Here is a 16,099-nt window from a genome sequence, read left to right on the forward strand (position 1 = left end):
ATTTTTAATTTCTAGGAAAAATTCTCAACTTTTTAATTTTAAATTTTTTTTACTCAAATTGAAACATTTCACCAATTGGATTTGTCTTGTGATTCTCTATTGAAACATTTTACCAAAACAGATGCTAGATTTGTCTTGTGATTCTCTATTGACTTGTTGTGGTGAGATTGTGTTCTATTTTGAGATTTGTGGAGTGTTCAAATTGTATCTCCATAACGGTGGTCAATCTATTGTTCAATTTTATGTAATATGTGGTCATTATAAAAAATAGTGAAAAAGAAATATTTCATTTGCTTTTGATTGTTTCACTTTTTAGTGTCTCAATTTTGTTATTTGTTTATTGCCTAACTTTGTTATGTTCGTTCTCCTCTGTTTACAACAATACTAAAATTTCTTAATAAGATTAAAAATCGGATTGACGTGTTATATTAAGTTAGTCTCAAAGGTCCACCTTTAAAAAGATGGGTTCGTTAGATTGCAAGAATCAGTAAAAGATTGAGAAGGTGAGGTGGTCAAAAGAATGAGAAGGTGACAACTCAAACAAAACCTTTTCTAAACAAACATAATGACGAATAAAAAAATGAAGGAACGGTGGGGTGTTATAGTTTGAAAACATTTTGTAAGAAAAAATAGTTTGAAAACATTATTTGTTTTACGTCTTGAAAACATTATAAGTAACGGCATACGTAGATTATTAATTTGATTGAATTGCAACTTGCTATGTTTAAAAGAGGAATTGATCGAGGATTGAAAAGATAGCAACATGCATGAAAAAAAAATAGTATGCATGTGACAATGTCATAGTGTGGGACTGGGGAATCAGTTTTAATATATAGTTATATAAATCACAAATATACAAAACTGTTATGTGATCCAAATTGAAAACATGATAAAAAAAAAAGTGACTATCAATTTCATGTTTCACTCGCTGAGTAGCAAGTATTAAAATTCAATAGCATTTTATCCCTTCAAAAACATAGCATCTAGTAAGATAAAAACGAGGCTATAATTTACAACCAGGAAATAACGCTAAAATCATTTACAAAAATAATTATGAACAACGAATCTGCACTAAGAAAGGGCTATTATGCTGCCACACAAAAACAAGGAGCTATGATGAATTTCTTATCACCTAAAAAATCCTAAAAGTAACAAATCACTCAATAATATCTAATAAATGGATGTTCTATTGGTTACAATTCACTTTACTCCTTGCACCTTTTAAATGCATTAAGGAATCCAAGCATCAACTTAAACAAAGGAATCACTTCTGAAATCCAAATCCATGTATCCATTATCACACCTATGATTTTACAAGTTAGAATGTCAAGTTCATCATTCACAAATAATATCTAAGATATGTTATTATTACTAACAGGGGGTTTGATATACTACCTGAGCGCTTTCTGTTTTCAACTTTTGAAGCTCTTCCTGGGTGCATATGAGCCTAAGATGATACAAAGCAAAGTTAATGAGTATGAGTAAGACACTGATATTTTACCATATAATTCACCTAATACAATACCTCCATTGCAAATCAGTTATCTCATGAAGTAACTCCTTTTCTCTTTCGTGAGCTGATTCAAGCTGCAGTGGTGCATAGCCAATAATTCCTTTAAATTAATACTACCATGAAAAGCTGATATAAAGGCATTCAAGTAACAATGAAACTATTTTTAGTAAAAGGTAATACAGCAAGTATACTAGTTGCATCTGGAATTTGCAATTCAATTTATTTCCTTGCTAGGAAGGCAAGAATTGGATTCCAAGGAATTAGAGAAAGAATACTTTTATTTAGAAAAAGATAAGAAATAATAGAAGAAATTTTTTCATCCAACAGGGAATACGCTTCTCATAACCTGAACACTAATTCATTTCTAAGTTTTTCCCAAAGATACATTCATAAGGAAGAGAACTTTTATTTATAGGTTCTCTGTACACTTGGGATAAGGGAAAAAGGATCATTTCAGTAACTGCCCTACAAACTTGGAAACAAAGTGCACTAACAGAAACAGAAAGCACTAACAACCTATTACTAACTATTAGTAATTAACTCTCCTAATCTAAGTCCTAACAGTACATGATTCTCATTTCTCAGAGAAACATAGGTCATTCTCAAGTTAATAAATCAACGAGTTAAAATGATAAAAATTAAGCCTTATAATTACATACCAAGGATTTCTCCGTTGCTGCTATCTGTGCTGGGGTATTTGTGCTATCAGCTGCACGGTTGACAAATAAGTATTTAAAATTATAAATACAAGAGAAATTAATGAAAAAGGTAAAAAAAATCGAGATAGAGGTCGCACCAGAAGAATCGCCGGCAGTAATTTGCTTCATTAAAGTAAGAATAGTTTCCTGTTAAAAAGTGATGAACCAAAAAACAGTTACTCTTGTATGTTATTAGATGGAGATAGAATAGAACCATTTAAGACTGAACATACCCTCTGAAGAATATTTGTCTGAAGCACAGAGTGCAACACAGGAAACAGTGAACAGCCAGAAACATTTGTTGGCGTAGAATCAGATATTGTTGATAATAATGGATAAGGTGAGTGTAGAGGAGTACTATGCTGGCTTATAACCTACAACACATTAAATGTTTCAGTAAATTAGGATATATAACATTATAAACATAATACTAAACCTATAACAACACTTCCCATTTTCTGAAAAAAGATGGTAACAAGTATCATCACTTTCTAGTTGCAAACCAAACGCCATCAATGCTCGAGTACAACAAAAATAATCATAAGACAAACCAACACTAACAAATGCCCTGCTAACACTGGTTGGAGAATTGAAATTAAAAAATATTTATTGAAAAGTGAAACTTTTAAGTTACTAATGTATCAAATGTTCTACTTTTGGATCATTTTTTTATTTCTTCATTCTTTAACATCATTAGGATCATTCTTTATTCATGCATTATAAGTTCGACTCATTAAATGTTTGATCAAATTCATTTATTTAACTTAAAAAACAAGCTCAATTTTCTCAGTCAAGCTGAAATTCTTAGGATTGGCATACTAAATTAATCAATATAGAAAATTATTGGGTGAGAATTTTGATAAAGAAAAAATAATCAAAACATAAATGGGTTAAATGAGTCAACCTCAAACTTCATGTTTTTTTAGCAACTTAGGCTCAATATTAAAATTTGTCTCGTTTAAATGAGTGAATTAAGGTTGAGCACACTTTGTTTTTTCACAAACAGGCATATACTTTAAATGGTTGGATTGATTTAACCGATCCATACCTCTAACAGTGAGAATTGAAAAAGTTTGATGTATCCTTCACAGAGTGAAAGTAAAGTCAGAAATTCGTGTGGGTCTAATTATTATTAGAGTTTAATGGACATGCGTAAATTAGTTTTACACTCTCATCCAAATGAAAACATTTCATATTCTATTGTAACTGTTTTTTTAAAATAACTACCGAATACTTCATTCATATTTCATACCAAACACTACCAAATATAAATGACAGTGCATATCCCCATTTTTCTTATTATTAAGATACAGTCAACATATCTTTCAAATCTATGTGCAAGAGGAAGATACATATCGAGCATTAAAAACTTGATTTAGAGCAGAACCTATATTTTTTGGGGTACTCCCCACCTAAAGAAGAAAAGGTGATAGTTAAGCAAACCTCAAAACAACCAACCTGCATGCTGTGACTCTTTTGCAGTACAGGAGAAGGAGATACCTGAAAGATATATTAGTATTCAGTCTTCAAGAAAGGAGAATGATCAATAATTATAAAAGTTATTTCTTACCTTGTCCGGGTCAACGTTCTCAGATGTAACTTTAAAACGTCCTCTCTGTTGAACAACAGGTACCTTTGCTTTCTCATCAGTGTCATCAGAAGTAGCTGCTACAAAAAATGATTAGTTAGAAGGAAATGCAGGAGGGAACAGTGATACATGAAGACTTTAAGAGCACAATAGTTATATGTCAATATTAAAAAAATTAGTGCTCCCTTAAAATTGAAAACAAGGCATGCCATTAGACAAATTAATGTGAGCAGGTACCTGATGATTTTGAGACTCTAGAAGGAAGTTCAGTAAGCACATCCTCTCCTGTCTGTGGAACTAAATTTTGGGTCTGAATATGTAGCTTCTCACTGTAATTTATATTTCTAAATATTAAAGCTGATGATAGATTAGAGAAGTGTTTGATTTGTTTATAAAAAAAGATTGACAATTATAAAAATAATAGTATGTGTTTAATTTTAAAAATGACTGTGAAATTAAAAAAGAAAATGAACGATGAAGTATGAGATTGAAGTTTAAATATTTTTCATTTGAAAAATGAATGATTAACTAAATTGTTGTGTGAATGTGAAATATTTTCTATTGGATCTCAAGCCACTGCACAAAGGTGTCAATTTTACAAACCCCTACTTACCGGTCCCGGTCTACATGTTGGAGGAGCCAAAAAAGTTTATAATTTAAAAGACTCCAATAAATAAATCCTCCCACACTAAAAGTCCCCTAAAATTTTGTGGGTTTAATGAGCCTATAGGCCCACTTTTTCAAAAAAAAGAATCTATATTTTTTTTTGAGAAATAAAGTTTTTCAATTTTGTCACAGATAAAAAATTTCTGATTTTTTTTCGCTAAAAAGTTTTTGATAAAAAATAATTTACAATTTTTTTTTTATTTTCGATTTTTTTGAGATTTTTTTATTTTTCTCACAAAATTTTTTGAGAAAAAATAAATTTTTTAATTTTTTTTTAATAAAATAAATTTTGAAAATTTTTCAAAAAATAAATCTCAAAATTAACAAAATATTGGGGGCCTATAAACCCCCCTCCCTTAAGCCGGGACTTTAAAAAATTTATTTCGATAGAGAGCCTAATATTAGGAGTTTAATAAAAAAAATTAAAAGGGTCTGAGAGTTAGGGGCTTTTTTGACAGCTCTACTGGTGCAGTAGGTAAGTCAAAGTCGTCTGATTAAGATCAGACTATCCAGATTTTAATCTTGTAGTTTTATATTAAACAAAAATAACAAATTGTCTTAAGATTTGAAACGTCCAATCAAAGATCGAAGGTTCCAAGGTGCTGACTGCACCTAACTGCAGCAAGCTTGACTACACTTAATCCAAATTTATCGTCTCAACACTAATGGAATATAAGAGGATCACCAACAGGACAACCAAATTGGAGCTGCTTAATTCCTCTTTGGTTGGCCCAAATTTTTATGGGATGACCAAACTAACAGGCCCATCAGAGGGGTTAAGAAAAACAGATTCATATCAGCCCAAATGACTATTATAATTCAAAATAAAGTTAAATAAACTCAATGTAGAATTTTTAGTATTCACCTTTCTGCTCGAATAGGTGGAAGAGTAACTTCCGGTAATATGCTTGATGAACATCCTCTTCTATGATGAGAATGGATAGCCACACCCTCCAAAGATCTTGCACCATTTTCCATATCAGATTTTTCACTTAAACTATGGTCCACGTGATCATCAAGACAAGAAGAAGCTTGTGGTTCGTGGCTTGAACTGGTGATGCTAGAGTCATCATCAGATTTTTCAATCTTAGTCCTGGAATTGACAAGATAAAAAAGCATTGACCCACCATGTTATGACAAAAGTTCTAGCTGTAAAGTAAAGACAGGTATCATTCATTCATTTATTTCTTGTAAAATAAAATATCCCAAGCCATTTAAAAACATTAGCACATGATGTAAAAGGGAGTTTGAGTATTTTAAAAGCAAAAATGTTTTGTCGACACCCACTTTTTCTTACACTGATATTTGATTATTATGTGCAAAAATTTGATTAAATCGGTTGAATTGATGACTGTTTAGATAATGTTGAAAATTGTGGTTTAAACATTTAGTTGAAATTGATCATATATGAAAACTGAATTTACTGCATTTTTGCATGTGATTAGAAAAGTGGATGTCTATGTAACATTAATGTTTCAAAGGCATAGTTCAATAGACTTGACACCAGACACGTGTTAGAGACATACTTGGCATCATTTACTGTGGAATCAACTACGAGAACAGAAGCCGATTGATTAAGCATTTCATCATTTTCCTCCTGTAAAGAATTAGCCATTAGGACTACCCCAATAACAAAATTATCTTGTTAGTTAGCAATGAAAAATAAAGAAGGAAAATTCAAATATTATAAAAATATAATCCTAATCCTATTAAATAGAAAATGAATTTGTAAATAACATACCATGTCAACAGTTTGACTACGATTATGACTTGAATTTGGCAATTGCTTATCTTGTGCATCAAGTGAAGATGAACTTCCCACATGATTCATATCTGATATAGCATCATCAAAATCGTTGATCTAGAAGAAATAAAAACTACAATCAGAACTTTATAGCTTGAGGAGTGGATCGAAAGTTTAATTAATATTGGACATGACGTCTACCAAGGAAGCTTGAGCCTTCATATCTTCAAGATTGAAGTTCCAGCCGCTAATGCCACGTTTGTATTCATTCTACAGTAAAGGGGATTAAACACAACACAATAATGTTATATCCTTTCCATCAAATCGGTAGCAAAGCAAAAAATAACCAAAAATAAATATCATAAAAAAAGAAAAGGTTTTAGATTGAAGTTTGTAACTGTTGTGGCCGCAATATAAAATTTTTAGAGGTCTTCGCATCAACATCGTAACTGCAATTACAGTTACAATTTGCCACAATATTAATTATCTGTGACCACAATTTAGAACCATGTTAACTAATGAAATGTGTTTGAAATTTTTAGCGTAGACTATACACAGACAAACAGAGACAGTATCCAACTCTGCTCGAGTTTTCCTGCACCCTGGATTGACCAACAAGTAGGTATAACACTACAACTATAACTATAAGTAGCATTTTCAAAAATGTCTTATCTTATGGGACATGTTGAGTACAAGTACATGGGGAAGCAATACAATAAAAATTAGTTAGACATGTTTTTGGAAGGGATAGTTAGTTAGAATTAGACACTGTATTTTGGTACCTGAGATAATTCTTCCATCTGTCCATCAGGCATTTTCTTTTGTGCAAGCATATCTTCTTCTTTTCTCTGTGACAGAAAAATTACCTCATAAATAAACATCATATTATTATAGAAAATAACGGGTGGGAAGGAGGATATGTGGTATTAAATTAAAGTGAAAGCAACCTTTAGGATTTCCATGCGATCACCTAAAGCAGGCAACCCCTCTAAAAGCGTGCGTGAAATATAATCATTGGAGCGAGCTTGCTTAAAGAAGGAATGCTTTAACAACCTGTTTGCAGAGGGTCGTTTTGAAGGATCTTTTACCAAACAACAAGCAATCATCTGCTTAAAAGACTGGAAAGAAAGAGAATAAGATATTAGCTAGGAAAAGTCGTAGAAGAGTTGAATTTGTTTACAGGAGCAATCAGTAAAAGGTGAAAAATCAAACTGAGCTGAGCTGACCTTAGAGAACTTTTTATCCGTTTCATAATCAAGGCTTGGGGGTGCATTTTGCAAAGTCATAAGCAGTACCTGGAAAGTTTAATTATGAAATTAAACGAAGAAAAATGAGATAAAATGTTATGTAGTTGTTGCAAATAATGTGATATATGCACACACACACCTTCAATGGTGGAAACTTTGAGAAAGGAGCATGGCCGTGGGCAAGCTCCAATGCAGTTATGCCAAATGACCATATGTCAGCTCTGGATCATTAATTTTGAGGTAAACTAATGTTAGCATGTCAATAAGCTAGGGTAAAAAGGTTTCAAAATGCAATTTCAAAGCAGTTATTGATATTGCAGAAAATTCTAGTCAAAAAGTTAATGATAGGGTGACACGGTTGCAATCAAATAATAATAGTGCACTCCCAATCAGTGTTGAACAAAATTGTAGTTAAATAATAACTTACAATCAACATCATTGGTATATTGCCGAAATTTGTAGCCAAATAATAATGGTGTACTCACAATCATTTATATTGCAAAAAATTGTAATCAAATAATAAAGTACTGTCGGTCGCAGTCATTGATATGAAATAAAAATTTTACTAATGAGATTATAGTAGCATGAAAATCCTTGATGAGGGACTGATTCAATTGCAGTTGTAGAGATATTTAAAAAAACAATAGAATCACGATTACAATTGATGTGACCATTTTTTTTTTAAAAGAGAGAAAAAGTCCAGATAAAAATATGAATATATATTATCATGGTTTTAAATCACAATAGTAATTAAGGCCACATCAACCATATTTTATGCATCATGCTGGCTTGCACGCAACATAATGTGACAGAATCCACAATTTAGAATAATGTATAAGAAAAAAGAAAAAGGAGATAAAGAACATACTTGAAGTTATAACCATGCACTTGCTCCATAACTTCAGGTGCCATCCAACACGGCGTTCCAACAAAAGTATTTCTAGACCGTTGTCGATCACCTGAATCAAAAAGACAAGCGGAAACACCGAAATCGCCGAGCTTAACAGCACCGCGAGAATCAATAAGAACATTACCAGCCTTAACATCACGGTGAATGTGACCATGATGATGAAGATACTCTAAACCCTTCAACACCTCCCTAAGTACAGTTGCAATAACAACCTCTTCAAATCCATCAGGATGTGCTGCTTTCAATATGTGAAGACATGAACCACCCGCCATAAACGGCATCACAACCCATAGATTGTGATCGCTCACGAATGAACAGTGTGATTTCAATACGTTAGGGTGGTCCACTAGTACCATCGTTTGTGCTTCACGAGATATATTATTCTGCATTCAATCATCAATTAATTATTTAATTATTCAATTATTAATAACTAATATGAATGAATCATAGCGATCTGTGTCTCTCATTATAGATTTTGAAGTCTCTGCGACAGCTTTGCAAATGTAATGTTCATAGCTTAACTTTAATTGAAATTTAAAATCATGTTGATGCATGTGAGAGCAATATAAAGGTTTGCAGCGTAACTAATTTTATTGCATGGGATCAGAATGAAGGAATTATGATTGATGTTGATGAGAATTGAGAATTGAGAATTGAGAAGGGAAAATACCAGATCGCAGTTATCGCGTTCGAAGTCGAGAATCTTGATGGCGACGATCTCGTTAAAAGGAACACATAAAGCGCGATGAACGGAAGCACTAACGCCTTGTCCAATTTCTTCGTAGAGAAGGTAATGTTCGGAACCAATAGGATATTTCTTCTTAGGTTCGGATTCCTTTTCCTTATCTTTATCCTTCATGCTGCTGATGAATGACGATGATGGATCAGAAATAGACGGTGGTGATGAAGAATGAGGATGAAGAAGAAAAACAAAGTAATGATGATGATGGAGTATAGTGATGAATGAATGTACGAAAGAAAGATAGAAAGTATACGTAATTGAATGAATTGGGGGGTTTCCGCAGATTTCTCGTGAAACGACCAAACTAATAATAATAATAATAATAATAATGTAATTTTAATATTGTATTGTATAATTGGGCTTTTTATTTTTTTGATTATTTAGTATCTTCCGACTTTATCGGATGGCCGCAAAGAGAGGAATTACTCTTCTCTCTCTCTCGCCACGCCACCACACCCCTCTTCTTCTTCTTCTTCTTCTTCTGCAACCAATTTTCCTTCCGTTATACTACTACTACTTTAGCTAAATATTACACTCTTATATAACTAGATCATTAATGGATCCGACTCCATAGAATTTACTGTTTTGTCACATTACCCCACATTTGTATATTTATTTTTAAAATGATTGTGTGACGTAGAAACATGACATTGGTCCATTAGATTTAAGTGAAAAGTTGGTTTTATATTGACAATGTATAAATAACATTAAATTTTTAAATATGAAACGAAATAGAACAAATATTTTAATATAACATAAAAAAAAAAGTAAGAGTTATTATTTTTTGCTACAATTGAAGAATAATACTCAAGCTGTGGTAAATACATTTTAATAACATATTTTTACTAATGCTTCTGATGTTAACTGTGTATTACAGGGAAATCCTTGGGTGTTTTAGAATTAATGGATATAGTCATTAAAAGGTGGGATAGGGAAATCCTTGTTGCTAACACCCTGTCGGTGGAACTATGGCTCTAAGTAGGATGGTGTGTTCAACATCCAAGATCACGTTGTTTTCAAATTTTTCGAAACACTCTAAAAAAAGGTTTTTCAAAATATTTATATTTTAAGAAAATTCAAATTTTGTGTTTCACAACTTTTATATTTTTTGTAGACAGAAGAATGAAATATTTGGTTTTGATTTTATGTTAAAAAATATTGTAATTTAACGGAGTTTATTTTTAAGTTAAAAAAAATTATGTTTTAATTATATTCAACAGTGTTAGAGTTTTGTAAAGAAAATTAGTAAAAATTACTATTTTGGAATTAAACTATATTTACAGGGACATAAACAAAATAGAAAAAAACTTACGAGAATCAAAATAAAAAAAAAAATTATAATTTCAATGATCAAAGACATATTTAAACACCTGACTAACTGATTGATATAAATAACAAATATTTTATTTTATCATTTAATATATTTTTTTAAAATTAATAGTACTTTAGTATACATATTTTAAATAATAAGATTTTATGCGATTTTATGTGTATATATAGTAATTAATGTGATATTTTCTTGTATATTTAACTAATGTTAACCGTGCACATATTTATATTTTAATTATCTCTAAGTATTTTCTATTTTAGTTATTTATTTTATAAATAATCATTTTGAGATGGTAGTAATATTGTGTTTGATTTTCTTTATTTTATATATATATATATATATATATATATATATATATTATGATTTATTAATTAATATAAAATGTTAATGTTATAATTATTTATTTTATATGACTATTCTTTAATGATGTTAATTAGTATTTTAATGTTAGTAGTGATTATTTTGAATATGATAGTTTTAGTTGTTAGTAGTGTATTTTTTTTAAAGGTTAAATATTTTAATCACTCTAATTTATCATATATTAGTTCTGAAATATGATTAATATTTTAAAAATTAATTGATGTTTGGGGGAGTATTAAAAATGAGATTAAATCATTATTAATTTTGTTTTAGTAAAATAAAAATAATAATAATAGTAAAACATAAAGTAAATAAAACATGATGTAAAAGGGAGTTGAAGTAAAGTACATATGCTCCGCTAACGTGAAAGGAAGAGGAAACAGAAAGTAGGGCTATCGTTTGCCAATGGTGGTCGATAATTGTGTCAAAAAATCGTTTATGTCCAAATTTTATTACGTTGTTTCATTCATTTAGTCAACTAAACACATTTTTTTATATTTTTAAACATCTCAATTTCTCTCTAAAAATATTCAACTTATTCGTTTATGAAACTCGTTATTTTACACCGTTCATCTTCACTGTAAGTTCGATTTGAGTGAAATCAACGCCAAGACGGCCGTGTGAACAATTCTTATATTATCCACTAATTATTTTTTGATTTTAAGGAAGTTTACTTGACACAGTCTCGAAATTGACTCTTTTAAAGTGGGTTCTCGTAATTTATTTTTGACGGTTATCCATAAATTGTCGAGTTAGATTGATTGAAAGACATTATAAGTTTTTTATGTGGAGATTATATTGTCATCATATAGGTAGGGTCTGACAAGTCTAGTGATTTTGGAGAAGTACAACTAAATGAACCTGGTCGTAGATGTCTTTTGTTGAGCCTTATGACAAGACTATTAGACCTTGGGGTATTCTGGTCGGAAATTCCTAAGTGACTTAGAGGTAGCTTCCAAATGTCAAGAGCTATCATGCAACACATGTTTACCTTGGTCGTGCGTATATGTGTCACGAGTTGAGTTGAGATGATTTATGAAGACATGACAATTTGAATTGTTTGTCCACTTGCGTGGTGACAAAGTATCAAGTCTCTTAAACAAGTACTTCATAGTTAGAATGATATTAAATTGTGAATAAATAGGGTATATGTGTTGAGACAAAATCTCAATTTAATGTTTTGATGAAAACAAACAAAAAGTTAATTAAGAATTCTAATTATGATTCTAAGTGTTTTGATATTTAACATGTGCATTTGAGTGTGTTAAAACAAGATAGGAATCAAACATCACAAATCAGATTAAAGAAAGCAATTCTGGAAAACGCAGATTGATCTTGAAGCAGTTCTGGAAAACGCAGATTGATCTTGAAGCAGTTCTGGAAAACGCAGATTGATCTTGAAGCAGTTCTGGAAAACGCAGATTGATCTTGAAGCAGTTCTGGAAAACGCAGATTGATCTTGAAGCAGTTCTGGAAAACGCAGATTGATCTTGAAGCAGTTCTGGAAAACGCAGATTGATCTTGAAGCAGTTCTGGAAAACGCAGATTGATCTTGAAGCAGTTCTGGAAAACGCAGATTGATCTTGAAGCAGTTCTGGAAAACGCAGATTGATCTTGAAGCAGTTCTGGAAAACGCAGATTGATCTTGAAGCAGTTCTGGAAAACGCAGATTGATCTTGAAGCAGTTCTGGAAAACGCAGATTGATCTTGAAGCAGTTCTGGAAAACGCAGATTGATCTTGAAGCAGTTCTGGAAAACGCAGATTGATCTTGAAGCAGTTCTGGAAAACGCAGATTGATCTTGAAGCAGTTCTGGAAAACGCAGATTGATCTTGAAGCAGTTCTGGAAAACGCAGATTGATCTTGAAGCAGTTCTGGAAAACGCAGATTGATCTTGAAGCAGTTCTGGAAAACGCAGATTGATCTTGAAGCAGTTCTGGAAAACGCAGATTGATCTTGAAGCAGTTCTGGAAAACGCAGATTGATCTTGAAGCAGTTCTGGAAAACGCAGATTGATCTTGAAGCAGTTCTGGAAAACGCAGATTGATCTTGAAGCAGTTCTGGAAAACGCAGATTGATCTTGAAGCAGTTCTGGAAAACGCAGATTGATCTTGAAGCAGTTCTGGAAAACGCAGATTGATCTTGAAGCAGTTCTGGAAAACGCAGATTGATCTTGAAGCAGTTCTGGAAAACGCAGATTGATCTTGAAGCAGTTCTGGAAAACGCAGATTGATCTTGAAGCAGTTCTGGAAAACGCAGATTGATCTTGAAGCAGTTCTGGAAAACGCAGATTGATCTTGAAGCAGTTCTGGAAAACGCAGATTGATCTTGAAGCAGTTCTGGAAAACGCAGATTGATCTTGAAGCAGTTCTGGAAAACGCAGATTGATCTTGAAGCAGTTCTGGAAAACGCAGATTGATCTTGAAGCAGTTCTGGAAAACGCAGATTGATCTTGAAGCAGTTCTGGAAAACGCAGATTGATCTTGAAGCAGTTCTGGAAAACGCAGATTGATCTTGAAGCAGTTCTGGAAAACGCAGATTGATCTTGAAGCAGTTCTGGAAAACGCAGATTGATCTTGAAGCAGTTCTGGAAAACGCAGATTGATCTTGAAGCAGTTCTGGAAAACGCAGATTGATCTTGAAGCAGTTCTGGAAAACGCAGATTGATCTTGAAGCAGTTCTGGAAAACGCAGATTGATCTTGAAGCAGTTCTGGAAAACGCAGATTGATCTTGAAGCAGTTCTGGAAAACGCAGATTGATCTTGAAGCAGTTCTGGAAAACGCAGATTGATCTTGAAGCAGTTCTGGAAAACGCAGATTGATCTTGAAGCAGTTCTGGAAAACGCAGATTGATCTTGAAGCAGTTCTGGAAAACGCAGATTGATCTTGAAGCAGTTCTGGAAAACGCAGATTGATCTTGAAGCAGTTCTGGAAAACGCAGATTGATCTTGAAGCAGTTCTGGAAAACGCAGATTGATCTTGAAGCAGTTCTGGAAAACGCAGATTGATCTTGAAGCAGTTCTGGAAAACGCAGATTGATCTTGAAGCAGTTCTGGAAAACGCAGATTGATCTTGAAGCAGTTCTGGAAAACGCAGATTGATCTTGAAGCAGTTCTGGAAAACAAACATCAATCCTGGAAATAATTTTCATCCTATACTCTCATATAATCAACAAAAGATCCATCCAAGTCATATATATTCCAGAATTTGAAGAATCAAAGGCATGCTTCAATAAAGGCATATTACAAAGATCATTCTTCTTGAAAAGCAAATGCAAGTACAAGACTACAAGTAGCAAAGTACACTACTGATTTGAACTATTCTAAAGCCTGCACACGTAACAGAAAAGCATGTACTCAAGGCTGACATACTGACACAAATCACAGAAGTACAAGGCTAGTTCATCACAAACCAGAAGATCAATCTTGGATCGATCTTCTGATGCAGCTCATCAATCTTGCTTTTGGCAGAATTTATCCAACAACTCTTTTATGACAGCTGGTTCCTTTCCAACAGTCACATGAGCTGTCATAAGCCTTCTTGGAGTCTATAAATGCAGCTGCAAGTTGAAGAACAACACACAACAATCAACACCAAGCAAAAGATCAATATTTTCAATCATACTCAAGTGTCTCAAAATCTTTCTTATAGTTTGTTGTTTTGTTTTAATCTTTGTGTTATAATCATTTACAACTGAGGTCTATTTACAGAATATATTTCTCAAACAAGAGTTGAGTAAATATCAAGATTCTAAATAGTCTCAAATCCGTCACTTTGTAACTCAAGGTTGTTTTGTCAAATCTTGAGTAAATTGTAAAAATCCTTTCATGTTTTGAAAGGTAACTTGTTAAAGCCTTTCCAAAACAGTAAGGTAGAACTGAAGAAATCCTTTCTAGGTAGAAAGGTAGGAATTGTGTAAAGATCAAGATTGATCCATGAAAACCAAGAACGATCTTGGTTTGAACATTTAGTGAAAAATCTCACGGTTGTGAGGACTGGACGTAACCCGGGTTGGGTGAACCAGGATATATCCTTGTGTGATCTCTCTATCTCTATCTCTATCTCTATTTATTTTATGCATTACAATCAAATCATATTTTGATAAAATTGATTTTATTGTTTTTAAAGCAAACCAAGATTGATATTGTTGTTTCAACAAAACCAAGATCGATCTTCATCACTGCCAAGATCAATCTTGGATTGAGATCTTATTTTTTTTACCTTCAATATGCTCATGTATAGCATTGCATTTTCTTATGATTGTTTTGTTGTGATTAATATGTATCGTATGCGATAATAATTTCTCTTAGATTATTTGATGTTATAATGAAATGTATTGATTTTTCTTGAGCGATTTTGACTTTATAGTGAAATGTATTGATTTGTCATTGATTGATACAAAAAAATATATGGAACACATATTTGATCTAAGAATTTTTTGATACCGTGGACATAAAAATGTAAAAAAAAAATTATAATACCATGAGTATAAATTTTCCACATTAGTTTTATTTTTTCACATTGTTTTTTTCTGTAAATGAATCAATAAAAAAGTTGTTGGAGCATACAACTCATACATAAGATAAATATTTGTCACCAATCAATTAATTAAATTTGATATTGTTTTTGATATCTACAACACAGAAATGAGATTTTTTTTTTTAATTTCATTGACATATATTTATATATAAAGAATTAATTAAGAATATTTTTTTAATTGTCGTCAATATAAAAATGAGAACAAATATAATTAATAGTCCAACTATAAATTTTTCACACTTAACTTTTCGCATTGTCTTAATCAATTTTTTAAATTTAGTTTTTTTATATCATATAAATAAAGATGATAATAATTATAACATATTAATTTAAGATAAATAACAAAATCATACACGAGACAAAAATTTATCATTAATTAAACTTAATTTACGTTCCAAATTTTTTCACGTTGTTTTTTTTTAAAAAAAAAATTAATAACTACATAAATTGTTGAAACATATAATTCATACACGAGATAAATATTTATGACTAATTAATATATGAAACAATATATATTAAAAACACGATGACAAAAATTTTATATTCTATATAGTTTCATTCTAAGAAATCAAATCTACCATAAAATTATAAATTCATTAACTATTTGGACTTAAACTATATGTATATGTGTATTGTCCAATAACTAACTTTCTTTTTAAGTTGAGCTTAATATTTTTTCTTTTTCATAACAATTTGATTGCATAAACATAATCTTATTATATTATATTTTGACTATATCAATCTTAAGCTGTTAATAATATAC

The 16,099-nt window shown here is 31.5% G+C and overlaps 1 protein-coding gene across 6 annotated transcripts; it reads right to left on the reverse strand.

The window, feature by feature from the left end:
• Nucleotides 1–890: 890 nt before the first annotated feature.
• On the reverse strand, nucleotides 891–9,616 carry LOC101509868 (uncharacterized). Of its 6 annotated transcripts, none has more exons than XM_012717818.3 (19): nucleotides 9,037–9,616; nucleotides 8,325–8,749; nucleotides 7,596–7,677; nucleotides 7,436–7,504; nucleotides 7,157–7,327; nucleotides 6,992–7,057; nucleotides 6,411–6,479; nucleotides 6,207–6,326; nucleotides 5,992–6,062; nucleotides 5,331–5,558; nucleotides 4,037–4,143; nucleotides 3,782–3,879; nucleotides 3,655–3,711; nucleotides 2,445–2,585; nucleotides 2,310–2,358; nucleotides 2,173–2,222; nucleotides 1,526–1,587; nucleotides 1,396–1,447; nucleotides 891–1,303 (listed from the first exon to the last, which is right to left on the reverse strand). In XM_012717818.3, the coding sequence occupies exons 1-19, from the start codon at nucleotides 9,223–9,225 to the stop codon at nucleotides 1,298–1,300; spliced, it is 2,112 nt and encodes a 703-aa protein (XP_012573272.1). In that variant the 5' UTR covers nucleotides 9,226–9,616; the 3' UTR covers nucleotides 891–1,297. The 6 variants fall into 6 exon arrangements, with proteins under 6 accessions (XP_012573272.1, XP_004507545.1, XP_012573273.1 ...); XM_004507488.4 differs by having other exon boundaries at nucleotides 4,037–4,128; nucleotides 9,037–9,615; XM_012717819.3 differs by having other exon boundaries at nucleotides 3,782–3,876; nucleotides 9,037–9,615.
• Between the last annotated feature and the right edge of the window lie 6,483 nt (nucleotides 9,617–16,099).

Source organism: Cicer arietinum, chromosome 6, assembly GCF_000331145.2.
Source record: "Cicer arietinum cultivar CDC Frontier isolate Library 1 chromosome 6, Cicar.CDCFrontier_v2.0, whole genome shotgun sequence".
NCBI classification, from domain to species: Eukaryota; Viridiplantae; Streptophyta; class Magnoliopsida; order Fabales; family Fabaceae; genus Cicer; species Cicer arietinum.